This window comes from Telmatherina bonti (genome assembly GCF_933228915.1).
Source record: "Telmatherina bonti genome assembly, chromosome: 1".
Lineage (NCBI taxonomy): Eukaryota > Metazoa > Chordata > Actinopteri > Atheriniformes > Telmatherinidae > Telmatherina > Telmatherina bonti.
In genome coordinates, this window is record NC_136619.1 from 47,508,821 (window position 1) to 47,535,172 (window position 26,352).

Genomic DNA, 26,352 nt, shown 5'->3' on the forward strand with positions numbered 1-26,352 from the left:
TACAACAGGAATAAACATGTTTACAGAAGAAATAATTGTGGGGAGAGGAACAGCCGCCCTAACCCACAGATGTCGGACGACTGTTCCAGCTCATACAACCGTTAACAGAGTGGCGGTCCGAACGGAGCCTCACAGCGCCCCCTGGGGGCAGATCTGGTTACTGTCTCTATGTAGGAGGGGCCATTTTCTAAACTTAAATGGTATTTCTGTAAAATTTCTCTGTGAGTAGGAGAATGTGGCTTTTTAACCAACACCTTGGTGGTTTTTTATAAAGTTGTTCGGAGGGTTTTAGGACCGTGGTGCCTGCAAATATTACAATACAATGTTCTATATGAGACAGGATCATGCTGTGAAGGTATGATTTAGAAGCATCAGTTCAGATAAAAGTCCTGATTTGTTTAGAAGATTGAATTTTAGTGCTGACAACTTTTTTCATGGTTTTTAAGGTTTTTGTGAACGTATATACACAATCTCTGGGAATTCATTGTTTTTATCATAGAATGACAAATTCTAACTGCGGTGGGGCATTTGAACCAAAAAATTACAAACAATGTTTTATGTGCATATTTTTCTAACTCGCCCGTTTAAAAGTAATTTAATCTCGAAGTTCGGCATATTTAGGGGCGTGTCCTATTGATTGAACCGCGGTTTGTAGCCGGTTAACAACGTGACTTAGCTTTAGCCCGCTTACCTCCGTTAGCTGGTTAGCTCCTGTTATCTCTGGGTTAGCTGGGTTAGCTCTTAGCTACAGAAAGCTCGGAGTTCGCTCGATGTCAATCATCCACCATGACGCTCACAGCCCCCCTCTCAGCTCCACCTCTTTGATCATATTTGTATTTTCCAGGCAAGACGACGCGCATGACGCTGCCAAGATGGTGATGGTAGGAACCGCCCACCGAGCTTCAGTTCAGCTCTTCAGAAACCTCATGGCTCTATGATGTCAAGGAGACTCCGCCCATCTCTACATACCAGGTGTGACCAGGTTAAGTCAACCCTGATGGTGGTTTTCTGACAGACACTTCACACCGAACCCTGAAACAAGTAAAAGAGTCTTCTTACGGTTCTCAGCCTGGCCTCTTGTCGATGTGTCCGTCAGCTGTGGAGTGATGGCAGCACCATACTTCTCTGGTTCTACAAGGGGCGCCATGTTCCAGTCGCTAGCGGGCTAAAAGGAAAAACATGTCAGAGTCGTGCACAATGTCAGATTCTATCCCATTTCTTGGTCAGACGGCAGATCCTTCTCTCCGAAGCAGCTAGCTTCTGAGAATGAGACAAACACCGGCAAGAAATCCAACCGTAGAGACGTCATAAATACTAATACTGTACTACTACAGGCTGGTGTGTACTGTCATAAATACTAATACTGTACTACTACAAGCTGGTGTGTACTGTCATAAATACTAATACTAATACTGTACTACTACAGGCTGGTGTGTACTGTCATAAATACCATACTAATACTGTACTACTACAGGCTGGTGTGTACTGTCATAAATACTAATACTAATACTGTACTACTACAGGCTGGTGTGTACTGTCATAAATACTAATACTAATACTGTACTACTACAGGCTGGTGTGTACTGTCATAAATACTAATACTAATACTGTACTACTACAGGCTGGTGTGTACTGTCAGAAATACTATACTAATACTGTACTACTACAGGCTGGTGTGTACTGTCATAAATACTAATACTAATACTGTACTACTACAGGCTGGTGTGTACTGTCAGAAATACTATACTAATACTGTACTACTACAGGCTGGTGTGTACTGTCATAAATACTAATACTAATACTGTACTACTACAGGCTGGTGTGTACTGTCAGAAATACTATACTAATACTGTACTACTACAGGCTGGTGTGTACTGTCATAAATACTATACTAATACTGTACTACCACAGGCTGGTGTGTACTGTCATAAATACTAATATTAATACTGTACTACTACAAGCTGGTGTGTACTGTCATAAATACTATACTAATACTGTACTACCACAGGCTGGTGTGTACTGTCAAATACTATACTAATACTGTACTACTACAGGCTGGTGTGTACTGTCATAAATACTAATACTGTACTACTACAGGCAGGTGTGTACTGTCACAAATGCTATACTAATACTAATACTGTACTACCACAGGCTGGTGTGTACTGTCAGAAATACTATACTAATACTGTACTACTACAGGCTGGTGTGTACTGTCATAAATACTATTCTAATACCGTACTACAGGCTGGTGTGTACTGTCATAAATACTAATACTGTACTACTACAGGCAGGTGTGTACTGTCACAAATACTATACTAATACTAATACTGTACTACTACAGGCTGGTGTGTACTGTCAGAAATACTATTCTAATACCGTACTACTACAGGCTGGTGTGTACTGTCATAAATACTAATACTAATACTGTACTACTACAGGCTGGTGTGTACTGTCATAAATACTAATACTGTACTACTACAGGCTGGTGTGTACTGTCATAAATACTAATACTGTACTACTACAGGCTGGTGTGTACTGTCATAAATACTATACTAATACTGTACTACTACAGGCTGGTGTGTACTGTCATAAATACTATTCTAATACCGTACTGCTACAGGCTGGTGTGTACTGTCATAAATACTAATACTGTACTACCACAGGCTGGTGTGTACTGTCATAAATACTAATACTGTACTACCACAGGCTGGTGTGTACTGTCATAAATACTAATACTGTACTACTACAGGCTGGTGTGTACTGTCATAAATACTAATACCGTACTACTACAGGCTGGTGTGTACTGTCATAAATACTATACTAATACTGTACTACTACAGGCTGGTGTGTACTGTCATAAATACTATACTAATACTGTACTACTACAGGCTGGTGTGTACTGTCATAAATACTATACTAATACTGTACTACTACAGGCTGGTGTGTACTGTCATAAATACTAATACTGTACTACTACAGGCTGGTGTGTACTGTCATAAATACTAATACCGTACTACTACAGGCTGGTGTGTACTGTCATAAATACTAATACTGTACTACTACAGGCTGGTGTGTACTGTCATAAATACTAATACCGTACTACTACAGGCTGGTGTGTACTGTCATAAATACTAATACTGTACTACTACAGGCTGGTGTGTACTGTCATAAATACTAATACCGTACTACTACAGGCTGGTGTGTACTGTCATAAATACTATACTAATACTGTACTACTACAGGCTGGTGTGTACTGTCATAAATACTAATACTGTACTACTACAGGCTGGTGTGTACTGTCATAAATACTAATACCGTACTACTACAGGCTGGTGTGTACTGTCATAAATACTAATACCGTACTACTACAGGCTGGTGTGTACTGTCATAAATACTAATACTGTACTACTACAGGCTGGTGTGTACTGTCATAAATACTAATACTGTACTGCTACAGGCTGGTGTGTACTGTCATAAATACTATACTAATACTGTATTACTACAGGCTGGTGTGTACTGTCATAAATACTAATACTGTACTACTACAGGCTGGTGTGTACTGTCATAAATACTATACTAATACCGTACTACTACAGGCTGGTGTGTACTGTCATAAATACTATACTAATACTGTACTGCTACAGGCTGGTGTGTACTGTCATAAATACTAATACTGTACTGCTACAGGCTGGTGTGTACTGTCATAAATACTATACTAATACTGTACTACTACAGGCTGGTGTGTACTGTCATAAATACTATACTAATACTGTACTGCTACAGGCTGGTGTGTACTGTCATAAACACTAATACTAATACTGTACTGCTACAGGCTGGTGTGTACTGTCATAAATACTAATACCGTACTACTACAGGCTGGTGTGTACTGTCATAAATACTAATACTGTACTGCTACAGGCTGGTGTGTACTGTCATAAATACTAATACTGTACTGCTACAGGCTGGTGTGTACTGTCATAAATACTAATACTGTACTGCTACAGGCTGGTGTGTACTGTCATAAATACTATACTAATACTGTACTACTACAGGCTGGTGTGTACTGTCATAAATACTATACTAATACTGTACTGCTACAGGCTGGTGTGTACTGTCATAAATACTATACTAATACTGTACTACCACAGGCTGGTGTGTACTGTCATAAATACTAATACTGTACTACCACAGGCTGGTGTGTACTGTCATAAACACTAATACTAATACTGTACTACTACAGGCTGGTGTGTACTGTCAGAAATACTATACTAATACTGTACTGCTACAGGCTGGTGTGTACTGTCATAAATACTATTCTAATACCGTACTACTACAGGCTGGTGTGTACTGTCATAAATACTAATACTGTACTACTACAGGCTGGTGTGTACTGTCATAAATACTAATACTGTACTGCTACAGGCTGGTGTGTACTGTCATAAATACTATACTAATACTGTATTACTACAGGCTGGTGTGTACTGTCATAAATACTAATACTGTACTACTACAGGCTGGTGTGTACTGTCATAAATACTATACTAATACCGTACTACTACAGGCTGGTGTGTACTGTCATAAATACTATACTAATACTGTACTGCTACAGGCTGGTGTGTACTGTCATAAATACTAATACTGTACTGCTACAGGCTGGTGTGTACTGTCATAAATACTATACTAATACTGTACTACTACAGGCTGGTGTGTACTGTCATAAATACTATACTAATACTGTACTGCTACAGGCTGGTGTGTACTGTCATAAACACTAATACTAATACTGTACTGCTACAGGCTGGTGTGTACTGTCATAAATACTAATACCGTACTACTACAGGCTGGTGTGTACTGTCATAAATACTAATACTGTACTGCTACAGGCTGGTGTGTACTGTCATAAATACTAATACTGTACTGCTACAGGCTGGTGTGTACTGTCATAAATACTAATACTGTACTGCTACAGGCTGGTGTGTACTGTCATAAATACTATACTAATACTGTACTACTACAGGCTGGTGTGTACTGTCATAAATACTATACTAATACTGTACTGCTACAGGCTGGTGTGTACTGTCATAAACACTAATACTAATACTGTACTACTACAGGCTGGTGTGTACTGTCAGAAATACTATACTAATACTGTACTGCTACAGGCTGGTGTGTACTGTCATAAACACTAATACTAATACTGTACTACTACAGGCTGGTGTGTACTGTCAGAAATACTAATACTAATACTGTACTACTACAGGCTGGTGTGTACTGTCATAAATACTATTCTAATACCGTACTACTACAGGCTGGTGTGTACTGTCATAAATACTAATACTGTACTACTACAGGCTGGTGTGTACTGTCATAAACACTAATACTAATACTGTACTACTACAGGCTGGTGTGTACTGTCAGAAATACTAATACTAATACTGTACTACTACAGGCTGGTGTGTACTGTCATAAATACTATTCTAATACCGTACTACTACAGGCTGGTGTGTACTGTCATAAATACTAATACTGTACTACTACAGGCTGGTGTGTACTGTAATAAATACTATACTAATACTGTACTGCTACAGGCTGGTGTGTACTGTCATAAATACTATTCTAATACCGTACTACTACAGGCTGGTGTGTACTGTCATAAATACTATACTAATACTGTACTGCTACAGGCTGGTGTGTACTGTCATAAATACTATTCTAATACCGTACTACTACAGGCTGGTGTGTACTGTCATAAATACTAATACTGTACTACTACAGGCTGGTGTGTACTGTCATAAATACTATACTAATACTGTACTGCTACAGGCTGGTGTGTACTGTCATAAATACTATACTAATACTGTACTGCTACAGGCTGGTGTGTACTGTCATAAATACTATACTAATACTGTACTACTACAGGCTGGTGTGTACTGTCATAAATGCTATACTAATACTGTACTACCACAGGCTGGTGTGTACTGTCAAATACTATACTAATACTGTACTACTACAGGCTTGTGTGTACTGTCATAAATGCTATACTAATACTGTACTACCACAGGCTGGTGTGTACTGTCAAATACTATACTAATACTGTACTACTACAGGCTGGTGTGTACTGTCAGAAATACTATTCTAATACCGTACTACTACAGGCTGGTGTGTACTGTCATAAATACTAATACTGTACTACTACATGCTGGTGTGTACTGTCATAAATACTATACTAATACTGTACTACTACAGGCTGGTGTGTACTGTCATAAATACTATACTAATACTGTACTACTACAGGCTGGTGTGTACTGTCATAAATACTAATACTAATACTGTACTACTACAGGCTGGTGTGTACTGTCAGAAATACTAATACTGTACTACTACAGGCTGGTGTGTACTGTCATAAATACTATACTAATACTGTACTACTACAGGCTGGTGTGTACTGTCAGAAATACTAATACTGTACTACTACAGGCTGGTGTGTACTGTCATAAATACTATTCTAATACCGTACTACTACAGGCTGGTGTGTACTGTCATAAATACTATACTAATACTGTACTACTACAGGCTGGTGTGTACTGTCAGAAATACTATTCTAATACCGTACTACTACAGGCTGGTGTGTACTGTCATAAATACTAATACTGTACTACTACAGGCTGGTGTGTACTGTCATAAATACTATTCTAATACCGTACTACTACAGGCTGGTGTGTACTGTCATAAATACTAATACTGTACTACTACAGGCTGGTGTGTACTGTCATAAATACTATACTAATACTGTACTGCTACAGGCTGGTGTGTACTGTCATAAATACTATACTAATACTGTACTACTACAGGCTGGTGTGTACTGTCATAAATACTATTCTAATACCGTACTACTACAGGCTGGTGTGTACTGTCATAAATACTATTCTAATACCGTACTACTACAGGCTGGTGTGTACTGTCATAAATACTAATACTGTACTACTACAGGCTGGTGTGTACTGTCATAAATACTATTCTAATACCGTACTACTACAGGCTGGTGTGTACTGTCATAAATACTAATACTGTACTACTACAGGCTGGTGTGTACTGTCAGAAATACTATACTAATACTGTACTGCTACAGGCTGGTGTGTACTGTCATAAATACTATACTAATACTGTACTACCACAGGCTGGTGTGTACTGTCATAAATACTAATACTGTACTACTACAGGCTTGTGTGTACTGTCAGAAATACTATACTAATACTGTACTACTACAGGCTGGTGTGTACTGTCAGAAATACTATTCTAATACCGTACTACTACAGGCTGGTGTGTACTGTCATAAATACTAATACTGTACTACTACAGGCTGGTGTGTACTGTCATAAATACTAATACCGTACTACTACAGGCTGGTGTGTACTGTCATAAATACTAATACTGTACTACTACAGGCTGGTGTGTACTGTCATAAATACTAATACCGTACTACTACAGGCTGGTGTGTACTGTCATAAATACTAATACCGTACTACTACAGGCTGGTGTGTACTGTCATAAATACTAATACTGTACTACTACAGGCTGGTGTGTACTGTCATAAATACTATACTAATACTGTACTACTACAGGCTGGTGTGTACTGTCATAAATACTATACTAATACTGTACTGCTACAGGCTGGTGTGTACTGTCATAAATACTAATACCGTACTACTACAGGCTGGTGTGTACTGTCATAAATACTAATACCGTACTACTACAGGCTGGTGTGTACTGTCATAAATACTAATACCGTACTACTACAGGCTGGTGTGTACTGTCATAAATACTAATACCGTACTACTACAGGCTGGTGTGTACTGTCATAAATACTAATACCGTACTACTACAGGCTGGTGTGTACTGTCATAAATACTAATACCGTACTACTACAGGCTGGTGTGTACTGTCATAAATACTAATACTGTACTACTACAGGCTGGTGTGTACTGTCATAAAGACTAATACTAATACTGTACTGCTACAGGCTGGTGTGTACTGTCATAAATACTATACTAATACTGTACTACTACAGGCTGGTGTGTACTGTCATAAAGACTAATACTAATACTGTACTGCTACAGGCTGGTGTGTACTGTCATAAATACTATACTAATACTGTACTACTACAGGCTGGTGTGTACTGTCATAAAGACTAATACTAATACTGTACTACTACAGGCTGGTGTGTACTGTCATAAAGACTAATACTAATACTGTACTACTACAGGCTGGTGTGTACTGTCATAAAGACTAATACTAATACTGTACTGCTACAGGCTGGTGTGTACTGTCATAAATACTATACTAATACTGTACTGCAGCCTGGCGCCTGAGAGAGAGGCAGCAGGTCACAGGAGCTCCTGGGTTTCACACCTTTTCACACCTTCTAGAGTTGACTTTTTGTCTTTTTTTTCTCTCTTTTTTCCTCACTTTACCTGCCTTATGAAACATGAAACATGTTTTTTGGGTGTTTTTGTTTGTTTAAACTGCTTTTTTGGTTTTTCTCTGGGCTTTTTGTGTTTGGCTGTCTGGCCCAGCAGCACTGCCGGCCCTTTGTGTATTCCAGAGAACAGCTTCTTTCTCTGGCCAGGGTCCCATTCCTGAGTGGAGCTAAGCCAGTCATCCCCAAGCAACTGCAGAGGAAGAAGCGCCGAGGAGTCCGTGCTGGAGCGAAAGTGAAGGAGCGGAGGAGGAAGTTCAAGCCTGCAGTTCCAGCTGTGCTTATGGGGAACGTGAGGTCTTTGGGAAATAAGATGGACGAACTTCATGCGCTTGTCCGGACTCAGAAGGAGTATGCTGTGAGTAGTATCATGTGCTTCACGGAGACATGGCTCCATGCAGACTTCCCTGATCACAGCGCGTCTGTACCCGGCTTCAAAACTCTACGTGCGGACAGAGACAAGCACCTGAGCGGTAAGAAGAAAGGCGGTGGAATTGCTATTCTTGTGAACGAGCGGTGGTGCAATCCTGGACATATTACTGTGAAGGAGCGTGTCTGCTCACCGGACATTGAGCTGTTGGCTGTGGGATTACGTCCTTATTATTTACCAAGGGAATTCACGTCTGTGCAGTTCATTGGAGTCTACATTCCGCCCTCAGCGGACGAGGCTGCTGCGTGTGACACTTTACACTCCACTGTAGCAGGACTACAGGCTAAACATCCGGAGGCCCTCGTCCTTATTTCTGGGGATTTTAATCATGTTTCTCTTGACTCTGTCCTGCCCACCTTTAATCAGTTTGTGAACTGTGCCACACGGGACAGTAAAACTTTGGACCTGCTGTATGCTAATTCCAAGGATGCATACAGCTCCACTGCCCTGCCCCCCCTCGGCCGATCGGATCATAACCTCATCTGGATGTCACCGGAGTATGTCCCTGTTGTGAAGAGGCTTCCTGTTTCCACTAGAACTGTGAGGAAGTGGAGCCAGGGGGCCACTGAGGCGCTGCAGGACTGCTTTGGCACTACAGACTGGGATGTGCTCTGTCAGGACCATGGGGAGGACATCAACAGTTTAACGGACTGCATCACGGACTACATCAACTTCTGTGAGGATGTAGCTGTGCCCACTCAGACTGTCAGCTGTTATCCGAACAACAAGCCCTGGATCACCAGTCAGCTGAAGGGTCTTCTTAATCAGAAGAAGAGGGCTTTTGCGTCTGGTGATAAGGACAAGTTGAAAGAGATACAGGGACAGATCAAGGTCAGACTAAGGGAGTGTAGGAGCGCTTATGGGTGGAAGCTGGAGGCCAAGCTCCAACAGAACAACACCAGAGAGGTTTGGAGGGGTGTAAAGTCCATCACTGGCTTCAACACCAAAGCCAAACAACAGGATGGTGGAGAGGACATGGCTGAACGACTCAATCTGCATTTCAACAGATTTAGCCTCTCACCTCCTGTTGCCCCCTCCTCCTCCCCTCCTGTACTCACACTTCCTGGACCGTCTACACACACCTCCCCACAGAGCACTCAGACGGACAATCAACAACCCTCACCTTCAGCCCCCTTGTCCCAGCTCAACACCCCTGCCCCACTACCTGCCCCCCTGTCCCAGCTCAACACCCCTGCCCCCCTACCTGCCCCCCTGTCGCAGCTCAACACCTCTACCCCCCTACCTGCCCCCCTGTCGCAGCTCAACACCCCTGCCCCCCTACCTGCCCCCCTGTCGCAGCTCAACACCTCTACCCCCCTACCTGCCCCCCTGTCGCAGCTCAACACCCCTGCCCCCCTACCTGCCCCCCTGTCGCAGCTCAACACCCCTGCCCCACTACCTGCCCCCCTGTCCCAGCTCAACACCCCTGCCCCCCTACCTGCCCCCCTGTCGCAGCTCAACACCCCTGCCCCCCTACCTGCCCCCCTGTCGCAGCTCAACACCCCTGCCCCCCTACCTGCCCCCACCCCCACAGAGGAAACGTCCCCTCTGACATTGACAGCCGGCCAGGTGAGGAAGCAGCTGGAAAAGGTTCGTCAGAACAAGTCTCCTGGACCGGACCAAGTCAACCCATGGGTCCTGAAGACTTGTGCTGCTCGGCTGACTGGAGTCCTGCACCTCATCTTCAACCTGAGTCTGAAGCTGGAGAAGATACCGGTGCTATGGAAGACCTCCTGTATAGTACCGGTACCAAAGAGGCCCGTCCCATCTGGCCTCAATGACTTCAGACCGGTTGCACTGACATCTCACGTGATGAAGGTGTTTGAGAGACTCGTCCTGGCCCAACTGAGACCCCTCGTGTCATCTGCCCTGGACCCTTTACAGTTTGCATATCAGGCTCAACTTAGTGTGGATGATGCTGTCATCTATCTTCTGCAGCGTGCTCACTCACACCTGGATAGTGTTAAAGGCTCGGTGAGAATCATGTTTTTTGATTTCTCGAGTGCCTTTAACACTATTCAGCCTGTTTTGATGAGTGACAAGCTGCTCGGGATGGGTGTCAGCTCCTCCACTGTCTCCTGGATTGCTGACTACCTGTCTGGCAGGCCTCAGTATGTGCGGCTGGGGAACACCCTGTCTGATACTGTGGTCAGTAATGTAGGAGCTCCGCAGGGCACTGTCCTGTCTCCTTTCCTGTTCACTCTGTACACCTCTGATTTCCAGTACAGCTCCGGGTCCTGCCACCTGCAGAAGTTCTCTGATGACTCTGCGGTGGTGGGGTGTATCGGGGATGGACAGGAGATGGAGTACAGGACACTGATTGCAGACTTTGTGAAGTGGTCCCAGGCTAACCATCTGCTCCTGAATGTGGACAAGACAAAGGAGCTGGTCATCGACTTCAGGAGAAAGAGGACACCAGTGGAGCCCATCACCATCCAGGGCTCAGAGGTGGAGATAGTGGACTGCTACAAATATCTCGGAGTCCATGTGAACAGCAGACTAGACTGGAGGGACAACTGTAATGCTGTTTACAAGAAGGGCATGAGCAGACTGTACTTCCTGAGGAAGCTCAGGTCTTTCAATGTGTGCAGTAAACTGCTGGAGATCTTTTACCAGTCTGTGGTCTCCAGCGCCCTGTACTTCGCTGTGGCCTGCTGGGGCAGCAGTACATCCAAAAGGGACATCTCTCGGATTGACAAACTGATCCGCAAAGCTGGACAGGTGGTTGGCTGTCAACTGGAGACATTTGTGACAGTGAGGGACAGGGGGACTCTGGACAAACTGCTCTCTATTATGGACAATCCTGCTCATCCACTCCACCGGACTGTAGAGGGGCAAAGGAGCTCCTTCTCCAATAGACTTTTACAGCTGCGCTGTCACAGTGAGCGCTACAAGAACACATTCTTACCATTCTCTATACAGATGTACAATAACTCCCCACTTTGTGACAGATAACTAACATTCATTTCAAAGCCTCTGTGTAAACTGGCACTGCATTTAGTCACATGTTGTATAAATTGTAAATTTCTAAATTTCCATATTCTATATTGCCAATTTTACTTGATAGTTTTATTTATCTTTTATCTTTGTCAAATTGTACATATTCCAGATTGCTTTATGGATAGTACCTATTCTATTTTATTATTATTATTTACTGTTTTTTTTCTCTTACCTACTATTGCTGTTTCTATTTCTTCCTCTATTGCTGTTCTGAGCTACTGTGACAACAGAATTTCCCTTGTGGATGAATAAAGTCTGTCTAAGTCTAAGTCTACAGGCTGGTGTGTACTGTCACAAATACTATACTAATACTAATTCTGTACTACCACAGGCTGGTGTGTACTGTCACAAATACTATACTAATACTAATTCTGTACTACCACAGGCTGGTGTGTACTGTCACAAATACTATACTAATACTAATTCTGTACTACCACAGGCTGGTGTGTACTGTCACAAATACTATACTAATACTAATACTGTACTACCACAGGCTGGTGTGTACTGTCACAAATACTATACTAATACTGTACTACTACAGGCTGGTGTGTACTGTCACAAATACTATACTAATACTAATTCTGTACTACCACAGGCTGGTGTGTACTGTCACAAATACTATACTAATACTAATACTGTACTACCACAGGCTGGTGTGTACTGTCACAAATACTATACTAATACTAATACTGTACTACCACAGGCTGGTGTGTACTGTCACAAATACTATACTAATACTGTACTACTACAGGCTGGTGTGTACTGTCATAAATACCATACTAATACTGTACTACTACAGGCTGGTGTGTACTGTCATAAATACTATACTAATACTGTACTACTACAGGCTTGTGTGTACTGTCAGAAATACTATACTAATACTGTACTACTACAGGCTGGTGTGTACTGTCACAAATACTATACTAATACTAATTCTGTACTACCACAGGCTGGTGTGTACTGTCACAAATACTATACTAATACTAATTCTGTACTACCACAGGCTGGTGTGTACTGTCACAAATACTATACTAATACTAATACTGTACTACCACAGGCTGGTGTGTACTGTCACAAATACTATACTAATACTGTACTACTACAGGCTGGTGTGTACTGTCATAAATGCTATACTAATACTGTACTACTACAGGCTGGTGTGTACTGTCATAAATACTATACTAATACTGTACTACTACAGGCTTGTGTGTACTGTCAGAAATACTATACTAATACTGTACTACCACAGGCTGGTGTGTACTGTCACAAATACTATACTAATACTAATACTGTACTACCACAGGCTGGTGTGTACGGTCAGAAATACTATACTAATACTAATACGGTACTACTACAGGGTGGTGTGTACTGTCACAAATACTATACTAATACTAATACTGTACTACCACAGGCTGGTGTGTACTGTCAGAAATACTATAATACTGTACTGCTACAGGCTGGTGTGTACTGTCATAAATACTATACTAATACTGTACTACTACAGGCTGGTGTGTACTGTCATAAATACTATACTAATACTGTACTGCTACAGGCTGGTGTGTACTGTCATAAATACTATACTAATACTGTACTGCTACAGGCTGGTGTGTACTGTCAGAAATACTATAATACTGTACTACCACAGGCTGGTGTGTAATGTCAGAAATGCTATACTAATACTGTACTACCACAGGCTGGTGTGTACTGTCAGAAATACTATACTAATACTGTACTACTACAGGCTGGTGTGTACTGTCATAAATACTAATACTAATACTGTACTACTACAGGCTGGTGTGTACTGTCAGAAATACTAATACTGTACTACTACAGGCTGGTGTGTACTGTCATAAATACTATACTAATACTGTACTACTACAGGCTGGTGTGTACTGTCAGAAATACTAATACTGTACTACTACAGGCTGGTGTGTACTGTCATAAATACTATTCTAATACCGTACTACTACAGGCTGGTGTGTACTGTCATAAATACTATACTAATACTGTACTACTACAGGCTGGTGTGTACTGTCAGAAATACTATTCTAATACTGTACTACTACAGGCTGGTGTGTACTGTCATAAATACTAATACTGTACTACTACAGGCTGGTGTGTACTGTCATAAATACTATTCTAATACCGTACTACTACAGGCTGGTGTGTACTGTCATAAATACTAATACTGTACTACTACAGGCTGGTGTGTACTGTCATAAATACTATACTAATACTGTACTGCTACAGGCTGGTGTGTACTGTCATAAATACTATACTAATACTGTACTACTACAGGCTGGTGTGTACTGTCATAAATACTATTCTAATACCGTACTACTACAGGCTGGTGTGTACTGTCATAAATACTATTCTAATACCGTACTACTACAGGCTGGTGTGTACTGTCATAAATACTAATACTGTACTACTACAGGCTGGTGTGTACTGTCATAAATACTATTCTAATACCGTACTACTACAGGCTGGTGTGTACTGTCATAAATACTAATACTGTACTACTACAGGCTGGTGTGTACTGTCAGAAATACTATACTAATACTGTACTGCTACAGGCTGGTGTGTACTGTCATAAATACTATACTAATACTGTACTACCACAGGCTGGTGTGTACTGTCATAAATACTAATACTGTACTACTACAGGCTTGTGTGTACTGTCAGAAATACTATACTAATACTGTACTACTACAGGCTGGTGTGTACTGTCAGAAATACTATTCTAATACCGTACTACTACAGGCTGGTGTGTACTGTCATAAATACTAATACTGTACTACTACAGGCTGGTGTGTACTGTCATAAATACTAATACCGTACTACTACAGGCTGGTGTGTACTGTCATAAATACTAATACTGTACTACTACAGGCTGGTGTGTACTGTCATAAATACTAATACCGTACTACTACAGGCTGGTGTGTACTGTCATAAATACTAATACCGTACTACTACAGGCTGGTGTGTACTGTCATAAATACTAATACTGTACTACTACAGGCTGGTGTGTACTGTCATAAATACTATACTAATACTGTACTACTACAGGCTGGTGTGTACTGTCATAAATACTATACTAATACTGTACTGCTACAGGCTGGTGTGTACTGTCATAAATACTAATACCGTACTACTACAGGCTGGTGTGTACTGTCATAAATACTAATACCGTACTACTACAGGCTGGTGTGTACTGTCATAAATACTAATACCGTACTACTACAGGCTGGTGTGTACTGTCATAAATACTAATACCGTACTACTACAGGCTGGTGTGTACTGTCATAAATACTAATACCGTACTACTACAGGCTGGTGTGTACTGTCATAAATACTAATACCGTACTACTACAGGCTGGTGTGTACTGTCATAAATACTAATACTGTACTACTACAGGCTGGTGTGTACTGTCATAAAGACTAATACTAATACTGTACTGCTACAGGCTGGTGTGTACTGTCATAAATACTATACTAATACTGTACTACTACAGGCTGGTGTGTACTGTCATAAAGACTAATACTAATACTGTACTGCTACAGGCTGGTGTGTACTGTCATAAATACTATACTAATACTGTACTACTACAGGCTGGTGTGTACTGTCATAAAGACTAATACTAATACTGTACTACTACAGGCTGGTGTGTACTGTCATAAAGACTAATACTAATACTGTACTACTACAGGCTGGTGTGTACTGTCATAAAGACTAATACTAATACTGTACTGCTACAGGCTGGTGTGTACTGTCATAAATACTATACTAATACTGTACTGCAGCCTGGCGCCTGAGAGAGAGGCAGCAGGTCACAGGAGCTCCTGGGTTTCACACCTTTTCACACCTTCTAGAGTTGACTTTTTGTCTTTTTTTTCTCTCTTTTTTCCTCACTTTACCTGCCTTATGAAACATGAAACATGTTTTTTGGGTGTTTTTGTTTGTTTAAACTGCTTTTTTGGTTTTTCTCTGGGCTTTTTGTGTTTGGCTGTCTGGCCCAGCAGCACTGCCGGCCCTTTGTGTATTCCAGAGAACAGCTTCTTTCTCTGGCCAGGGTCCCATTCCTGAGTGGAGCTAAGCCAGTCATCCCCAAGCAACTGCAGAGGAAGAAGCGCCGAGGAGTCCGTGCTGGAGCGAAAGTGAAGGAGCGGAGGAGGAAGTTCAAGCCTGCAGTTCCAGCTGTGCTTATGGGGAACGTGAGGTCTTTGGGAAATAAGATGGACGAACTTCATGCGCTTGTCCGGACTCAGAAGGAGTATGCTGTGAGTAGTATCATGTGCTTCACGGAGACATGGCTCCATGCAGACTTCCCTGATCACAGCGCGTCTGTACCCGGCTTCAAAACTCTACGTGCGGACAGAGACAAGCACCTGAGCGGTAAGAAGAAAGGCGGTGGAATTGCTATTCTTGTGAACGAGCGGTGGTGCAATCCTGGACATATTACTGTGAAGGAGCGTGTCTGCTCACCGGACATTGAGCTTTTGGCTGTGGGATTACGTCCTTATTATTTACCAAGGGAATTCACGTCTGTGCAGTTCATTGGAGTCTACATTCCGCCCTCAGCGGACGAGGCTGCTGCGTGTGACACTTTACACTCCACTGTAGCAGGACTACAGGCTAAACATCCGGAGGCCCTCGTCCTTATTTCTGGGGATTTTAATCATGTTTCTCTTGACTCTGTCCTGCCCACCTTTAATCAGTTTGTGAACTGTGCCACACGGGACAATAAAACTTTGGACCTGCTGTATGCTAATTCCAAGGATGCATACAGCTCCACTGCCCTGCCCCCCCTCGGCCGATCGGATCATAACCTCATCTGGATGTCACCGGAGTATGTCCCTGTTGTGAAGAGGCTTCCTGTTTCCACTAGAACTGTGAGGAAGTGGAGCCAGGGGGCCACTGAGGCGCTGCAGGACTGCTTTGGCACTACAGACTGGGATGTGCTCTGTCAGGACCATGGGGAGGACATCAACAGTTTAACGGACTGCATCACGGACTACATCAACTTCTGTGAGGATGTAGCTGTGCCCACTCAGACTGTCAGCTGTTATCCGAACAACAAGCCCTGGATCACCAGTCAGCTGAAGGGTCTTCTTAATCAGAAGAAGAGGGCTTTTGCGTCTGGTGATAAGGACAAGTTGAAAGAGATACAGGGACAGATCAAGGTCAGACTAAGGGAGTGTAGGAGCGCTTATGGGTGGAAGCTGGAGGCCAAGCTCCAACAGAACAACACCAGAGAGGTTTGGAGGGGTGTAAAGTCCATCACTGGCTTCAACACCAAAGCCAAACAACAGGATGGTGGAGAGGACATGGCTGAACGACTCAATCTGCATTTCAACAGATTTAGCCTCTCACCTCCTGTTGCCCCCTCCTCCTCCCCTCCTGTACTCACACTTCCTGGACCGTCTACACACACCTCCCCACAGAGCACTCAGACGGACAATCAACAACCCTCACCTTCAGCCCCCTTGTCCCAGCTCAACACCCCTGCCCCACTACCTGCCCCCCTGTCCCAGCTCAACACCCCTGCCCCCCTACCTGCCCCCCTGTCGCAGCTCAACACCTCTACCCCCCTACCTGCCCCCCTGTCGCAGCTCAACACCCCTGCCCCCCTACCTGCCCCCCTGTCGCAGCTCAACACCTCTACCCCCCTACCTGCCCCCCTGTCGCAGCTCAACACCCCTGCCCCCCTACCTGCCCCCCTGTCGCAGCTCAACACCCCTGCCCCACTACCTGCCCCCCTGTCCCAGCTCAACACCCCTGCCCCCCTACCTGCCCCCCTGTCGCAGCTCAACACCCCTGCCCCCCTACCTGCCCCCCTGTCGCAGCTCAACACCCCTGCCCCCCTACCTGCCCCCACCCCCACAGAGGAAACGTCCCCTCTGACATTGACAGCCGGCCAGGTGAGGAAGCAGCTGGAAAAGGTTCGTCAGAACAAGTCTCCTGGACCGGACCAAGTCAACCCATGGGTCCTGAAGACTTGTGCTGCTCGGCTGACTGGAGTCCTGCACCTCATCTTCAACCTGAGTCTGAAGCTGGAGAAGATACCGGTGCTATGGAAGACCTCCTGTATAGTACCGGTACCAAAGAGGCCCGTCCCATCTGGCCTCAATGACTTCAGACCGGTTGCACTGACATCTCACGTGATGAAGGTGTTTGAGAGACTCGTCCTGGCCCAACTGAGACCCCTCGTGTCATCTGCCCTGGACCCTTTACAGTTTGCATATCAGGCTCAACTTAGTGTGGATGATGCTGTCATCTATCTTCTGCAGCGTGCTCACTCACACCTGGATAGTGTTAAAGGCTCGGTGAGAATCATGTTTTTTGATTTCTCGAGTGCCTTTAACACTATTCAGCCTGTTTTGATGAGTGACAAGCTGCTCGGGATGGGTGTCAGCTCCTCCACTGTCTCCTGGATTGCTGACTACCTGTCTGGCAGGCCTCAGTATGTGCGGCTGGGGAACACCCTGTCTGATACTGTGGTCAGTAATGTAGGAGCTCCGCAGGGCACTGTCCTGTCTCCTTTCCTGTTCACTCTGTACACCTCTGATTTCCAGTACAGCTCCGGGTCCTGCCACCTGCAGAAGTTCTCTGATGACTCTGCGGTGGTGGGGTGTATCGGGGATGGACAGGAGATGGAGTACAGGACACTGATTGCAGACTTTGTGAAGTGGTCCCAGGCTAACCATCTGCTCCTGAATGTGGACAAGACAAAGGAGCTGGTCATCGACTTCAGGAGAAAGAGGACACCAGTGGAGCCCATCACCATCCAGGGCTCAGAGGTGGAGATAGTGGACTGCTACAAATATCTCGGAGTCCATGTGAACAGCAGACTAGACTGGAGGGACAACTGTAATGCTGTTTACAAGAAGGGCATGAGCAGACTGTACTTCCTGAGGAAGCTCAGGTCTTTCAATGTGTGCAGTAAACTGCTGGAGATCTTTTACCAGTCTGTGGTCTCCAGCGCCCTGTACTTCGCTGTGGCCTGCTGGGGCAGCAGTACATCCAAAAGGGACATCTCTCGGATTGACAAACTGATCCGCAAAGCTGGACAGGTGGTTGGCTGTCAACTGGAGACATTTGTGACAGTGAGGGACAGGGGGACTCTGGACAAACTGCTCTCTATTATGGACAATCCTGCTCATCCACTCCACCGGACTGTAGAGGGGCAAAGGAGCTCCTTCTCCAATAGACTTTTACAGCTGCGCTGTCACAGTGAGCGCTACAAGAACACATTCTTACCATTCTCTATACAGATGTACAATAACTCCCCACTTTGTGACAGATAACTAACATTCATTTCAAAGCCTCTGTGTAAACTGGCACTGCATTTAGTCACATGTTGTATAAATTGTAAATTTCTAAATTTCCATATTCTATATTGCCAATTTTACTTGATAGTTTTATTTATCTTTTATCTTTGTCAAATTGTACATATTCCAGATTGCTTTATGGATAGTACCTATTCTATTTTATTATTATTATTTACTGTTTTTTTTCTCTTACCTACTATTGCTGTTTCTATTTCTTCCTCTATTGCTGTTCTGAGCTACTGTGACAACAGAATTTCCCTTGTGGATGAATAAAGTCTGTCTAAGTCTAAGTCTACAGGCTGGTGTGTACTGTCACAAATACTATACTAATACTAATTCTGTACTACCACAGGCTGGTGTGTACTGTCACAAATACTATACTAATACTAATTCTGTACTACCACAGGCTGGTGTGTACTGTCACAAATACTATACTAATACTAATTCTGTACTACCACAGGCTGGTGTGTACTGTCACAAATACTATACTAATACTAATACTGTACTACCACAGGCTGGTGTGTACTGTCACAAATACTATACTAATACTGTACTACTACAGGCTGGTGTGTACTGTCACAAATACTATACTAATACTAATTCTGTACTACCACAGGCTGGTGTGTACTGTCACAAATACTATACTAATACTAATACTGTACTACCACAGGCTGGTGTGTACTGTCACAAATACTATACTAATACTAATACTGTACTACCACAGGCTGGTGTGTACTGTCACAAATACTATACTAATACTGTACTACTACAGGCTGGTGTGTACTGTCATAAATACCATACTAATACTGTACTACTACAGGCTGGTGTGTACTGTCATAAATACTATACTAATACTGTACTACTACAGGCTTGTGTGTACTGTCAGAAATACTATACTAATACTGTACTACTACAGGCTGGTGTGTACTGTCACAAATACTATACTAATACTAATTCTGTACTACCACAGGCTGGTGTGTACTGTCACAAATACTATACTAATACTAATTCTGTACTACCACAGGCTGGTGTGTACTGTCACAAATACTATACTAATACTAATACTGTACTACCACAGGCTGGTGTGTACTGTCACAAATACTATACTAATACTGTACTACTACAGGCTGGTGTGTACTGTCATAAATGCTATACTAATACTGTACTACTACAGGCTGGTGTGTACTGTCATAAATACTATACTAATACTGTACTACTACAGGCTTGTGTGTACTGTCAGAAATACTATACTAATACTGTACTACCACAGGCTGGTGTGTACTGTCACAAATACTATACTAATACTAATACTGTACTACCACAGGCTGGTGTGTACGGTCAGAAATACTATACTAATACTAATACGGTACTACTACAGGGTGGTGTGTACTGTCACAAATACTATACTAATACTAATACTGTACTACCACAGGCTGGTGTGTACTGTCAGAAATACTATAATACTGTACTGCTACAGGCTGGTGTGTACTGTCATAAATACTATACTAATACTGTACTACTACAGGCTGGTGTGTACTGTCATAAATACTATACTAATACTGTACTGCTACAGGCTGGTGTGTACTGTCATAAATACTATACTAATACTGTACTGCTACAGGCTGGTGTGTACTGTCAGAAATACTATAATACTGTACTACTACAGGCTGGTGTGTAATGTCAGAAATACTATACTAATACTGTACTACTACAGGCTGGTGTGTACTGTCAGAAATACTATACTAATACTGTACTACCACAGGCTGGTGTGTAATGTCAGAAATACTATACTAATACTGTACTACCACAGGCTGGTGTGTACTGTCAGAAATACTATACTAATACTGTACTACTACAGGCTGGTGTGTACTGTCAAATACTATACTAATACTGTACTACTACAGGCTTGTGTGTACTGTCATAAATACTATCCTAATAATGTACTACTACAGGCTGGTGTGTACTGTCATAAATACTAATACTAATACTGTACTGCTACAGGCAGGTGTGTACTGTCAGAAATACTATACTAATACTGTACTACCACAGGCTGGTGTGTACTGTCATAAGTACTATACTAATACTGTACTGCTACAGGCTGGTGTGTACTGTCAGAAATACTATACTAATACTGTACTACCACAGGCCGGTGTGTACTGTCAGAAATACTATACTAATACTGTACTACTACAGGCTGGTGTATACTGTCATAAATACCATACTAATACTGTACTACCACAGGCTGGTGTGTACTGTCATAAATGCTATACTAATACTGTACTACTACAGGCTTGTGTGTACTGTCAGAAATACTATACTAATACTGTACTACCACAGGCTGGTGTGTACTGTCAGAAATACTATACTAATACTGTACTACCACAGGCTGGTGTGTACTGTCACAAATACTATACTAATATTAATACTGTACTACCACAGGCTGGTGTGTACTGTAAGAAATACTATAATACTGTACTGCTACAGGCTGGTGTGTACTGTCATAAATACTATACTAATACTGTACTACTACAGGCTGGTGTGTACTGTCAGAAATACTATAATACTGTACTACCACAGGCTGGTGTGTAATGTCAGAAATACTATACTAATACTGTACTACTACAGGCTGGTGTGTACTGTCATAAATACTATACTAATACTGTACTACTACAGGCTGGTGTGTACTGTCATAAATACTATACTAATACTGTACTACCACAGGCTGGTGTGTACTGTCATAAATACTATCCTAATACTGTACTACTACAGGCTGGTGTGTACTGTCATAAATGCTATACTAATACTGTACTACTACAGGCTTGTGTGTACTGTCATAAATACTATCCTAATACTATACTACTACAGGCTGGTGTGTACTGTCATAAATGCTATACTAATACTGTACTACCACAGGCTGGTGTGTACTGTCAGAAATACTATACTAATACTGTACTACCACAGGCTGGTGTGTACTGTCACAAATACTATACTAATACTAATACTGTACTACTACAGCATGGTGTGTACTGTCATAAATACTATACTGATACTGTACTACTACAGGCAGGTGTGTACTGTCATAAATACTAATACTAATATTTTACTGCTATAGACAGGTGTATACTGTCAAAAATACTATACTAACACTGTACTACCACAGGCTGGTGTGTACTGTCACAAATACTATCCTAACACTAATACTGTACTACCACAGGCTGGTGTGTACTGTCATAAATACTATACTAATACTGTACTGCTACAGGCTGGTGTGTACTGTCATAAATACTATCCTAACACTAATACTGTACTACCACAGGCTGGTGTGTACTGTCACAAATACTATCCTAACACTAATACTGTACTACCACAGGCTGGTGTGTACTGTCATAAATACTATACTAATACTGTACTGCTACAGGCTGGTGTGTACTGTCACAAATACTATCCTAACACTAATACTGTACTACCACAGGCTGGTGTGTACTGTCATAAATACTATACTAATACTGTACTGCTACAGGCTGGTGTGTACTGTCAGAAATACTATACTAATACTGTACTACCACAGGCTGGTGTGTACTGTCATAAATACTATACTAATACTGTACTACTACAGGCTGGTGTGTACTGTCAGAAATACTATACTAATACTGTACTACTACACGCTGGTGTGTACTGTCATAAATACCATACTAATACTGTACTGCTACAGGCTGGTGTGTACTGTCATAAATACTATACTAATACTGTACTGCTACAGGCTGGTGTGTACTGTCAGAAATACTATACTAATACTGTACTACTACAGGCTGGTGTGTACTGTCAGAAATACTATACTAATACTGTACTACTACAGGCTGGTGTGTACTGTCAGAAATACCATACTAATACTGTACTACCACAGGCTGGTGTGTACTGTCAGAAATACTATACTAATACTGTACTACCACAGGCTGGTGTGTACTGTCAGAAATACTATACTAATACTGTACTACCACAGGCTGGTGTGTACTGTCAGAAATACTATACTAATACTGTACTGCTACAGGCTGGTGTGTACTGTCAGAAATACTATACTAATACTGTACTACCACAGGCTGGTGTGTACTGTCAGAAATACTATACTAATACTGTACTACCACAGGCTGGTGTGTACTGTCAGAAATACTATACTAATACTGTACTACTACAGGCTGGTGTGTACTGTCAGAAATACTATACTAATACTGTACTACCACAGGCTGGTGTGTACTGTCAGAAATACTATACTAATACTGTACTACCACAGGCTGGTGTGTACTGTCAGAAATACTATACTAATACTGTACTACTACACGCTGGTGTGTACTGTCATAAATACCATACTAATACTGTACTACTACAGGCTGGTGTGTACTGTCACAAATACTATACTAATACTAATACTGTACTACCACAGGCTGGTGTGTACTGTCATAAATGCTATACTAATACTGTACTACTACAAGCTGGTGTGTACTGTCATAAATGCTATACTAATACTGTACTACCACAGGCTGGTGTGTACTGTCAAATACTATACTAATACTGTACTACTACAGGCTGGTGTGTACTGTCATAAATACTAATACTGTACTACTACAGGCTGGTGTGTACTGTCATAAATACTAATACTGTACTACTACAGGCTGGTGTTTACTGTCATAAATACTAATACTGTACTACTACATGCTGGTGTGTACTGTCATAAATACTATACTAATACTGTACTACTACAGGCTGGTGTGTACTGTCATAAATACTATACTAATACTGTACTACTACAGGCTGGTGTGTACTGTCATAAATACTAATACTAATACTGTACTACTACAGGCTGGTGTGTACTGTCATAAATACTAATACTGTACTACTACAGGCTGGTGTGTACTGTCATAAATACTATACTAATACTGTACTACTACAGGCGGGTGTGTACTGTCAGAAATACTATTCTAATACCGTACTACTACAGGCTGGTGTGTACTGTCATAAATACTAATAATGTACTACTACAGGCTGGTGTGTACTGTCATAAATACTATTCTAATACCGTACTACTACAGGCTGGTGTGTACTGTCATAAATGCTATACTAATACTGTACTACTACAAGCTGGTGTGTACTGTCATAAATGCTATACTAATACTGTACTACCACAGGCTGGTGTGTACTGTCATAAATACTAATACTGTACTACTACAGGCTGGTGTGTACTGTCATAAATACTATACTAATACTGTACTACTACAGGCTGGTGTGTACTGTCATAAATACTATACCAATACTGTACTACTACAGGCTGGTGTGTACTGTCATAAATACTATTCTAATACCGTACTACTACAGGCTGGTGTATACTGTCATAAATACTAATACTGTACTACTACAGGCTGGTGTGTACTGTCATAAATACTAATACTGTACTACTACAGGCTGGTGTGTACTGTCATAAATACTATACTAATACTGTACTGCTACAGGCTGGTGTGTACTGTCATAAATACTAATACTAATACTGTACTGCTACAGGCTGGTGTGTACTGTCATAAATACTATTCTAATACCGTACTACTACAGGCTGGTGTATACTGTCATAAATACTAATACTGTACTACTACAGGCTGGTGTGTACTGTCATAAATACTATTCTAATACCGTACTACTACAGGCTGGTGTATACTGTCATAAATACTAATACTGTACTACTACAGGCTGGTGTGTACTGTCATAAATACTATTCTAATACCGTACTACTACAGGCTGGTGTGTACTGTCATAAATACTATACTAATAATGTACTGCTACAGGCTGGTGTGTACTGTCATAAATACTATTCTAATACCGTACTACTACAGGCTGGTGTGTACTGTCATAAATACTAATACTGTACTACTACAGGCTGGTGTGTACTGTCATAAATACTATACTAATACTGTACTGCTACAGGCTGGTGTGTACTGTCACAAATACTATACTAATACTGTACTACTACAGGCTGGTGTGTACTGTCATAAATGCTATACTAATACTGTACTACCACAGGCTGGTGTGTACTGTCAAATACTACACTAATACTGTACTACTACAGGCTTGTGTGTACTGTCATAAATGCTATACTAATACTGTACTACCACAGGCTGGTGTGTACTGTCAAATACTATACTAATACTGTACTACTACAGGCTGGTGTGTACTGTCATAAATACCATACTAATACTGTACTACCACAGGCTGGTGTGTACTGTCAGAAATACTATACTAATACTGTACTACCACAGGCTGGTGTGTACTGTCATAAATACAAATACTGTACTACTACAGGCTGGTGTGTACTGTCATAAATACTATACTAATACTGTACTACCACAGGCTGGTGTGTACTGTCATAAATACTGATACTGTACTACTACAGGCTGGTGTGTACTGTCATAAATACTATACTAATACTGTACTACCACAGGCTGGTGTGTACTGTCATAAATACTATACTAATACTGTACTACTACAGGCTGGTGTGTACTGTCATAAATACTATACTAATACTGTACTACCACAGGCTGGTGTGTACTGTCAAATACTATACTAATACTGTACTACCACAGGCTGGTGTGTACTGTCAAATACTATACTAATACTGTACTACTACAGGCTGGTGTGTACTGTCAGAAATACTATTCTAATACCGTACTACTACAGGCTGGTGTGTACTGTCAGAAATACTAATACTGTACTACTACAGGCTGGTGTGTACTGTCATAAATACTATACTAATACTGTACTACTACAGGCTGGTGTGTACTGTCAGAAATACTATACTAATACCGTACTACTACAGGCTGGTGTGTACTGTCATAAATACTAATACTGTACTACTACAGGCTGGTGTGTACTGTCATAAATACTATTCTAATACCGTACTACTACAGGCTGGTGTGTACTGTCATAAATACTAATACCGTACTACTACAGGCTGGTGTGTACTGTCATAAATACTATACTAATACTGTACTACTACAGGCTGGTGTGTACTGTCATAAATACTATACCAATACTGTACTACTACATGCTGGTGTGTACTGTCATAAATACTATA

At 41.9% G+C, this 26,352-nt stretch overlaps 2 protein-coding genes across 3 annotated transcripts in view; one reads left to right on the forward strand and one right to left on the reverse strand.

The window, feature by feature from the left end:
* The window catches only part of pex16 (peroxisomal biogenesis factor 16), a 52,587-nt gene extending 51,622 nt beyond the window's left edge, over nucleotides 1-965 (forward strand). Inside the window, exon 12 of the mRNA XM_079239630.1 lies at nucleotides 845-965. Coding sequence (XP_079095756.1) covers nucleotides 845-938 — 94 coding nt within the window. The 3' untranslated portion in view covers nucleotides 939-965. The remainder of the gene's footprint in view (nucleotides 1-844) is intronic.
* Nucleotides 1-26,352, reverse strand: part of arfgap2 (ADP-ribosylation factor GTPase activating protein 2) — a 113,894-nt gene that overhangs the window by 21,039 nt on the left and 66,503 nt on the right. For both annotated transcript variants that reach the window (XM_079239611.1, XM_079239610.1), the window contains exon 6: nucleotides 1,060-1,165. In XM_079239611.1, coding sequence (XP_079095737.1) covers nucleotides 1,060-1,165 — 106 coding nt within the window. The remainder of the gene's footprint in view (nucleotides 1-1,059; nucleotides 1,166-26,352) is intronic.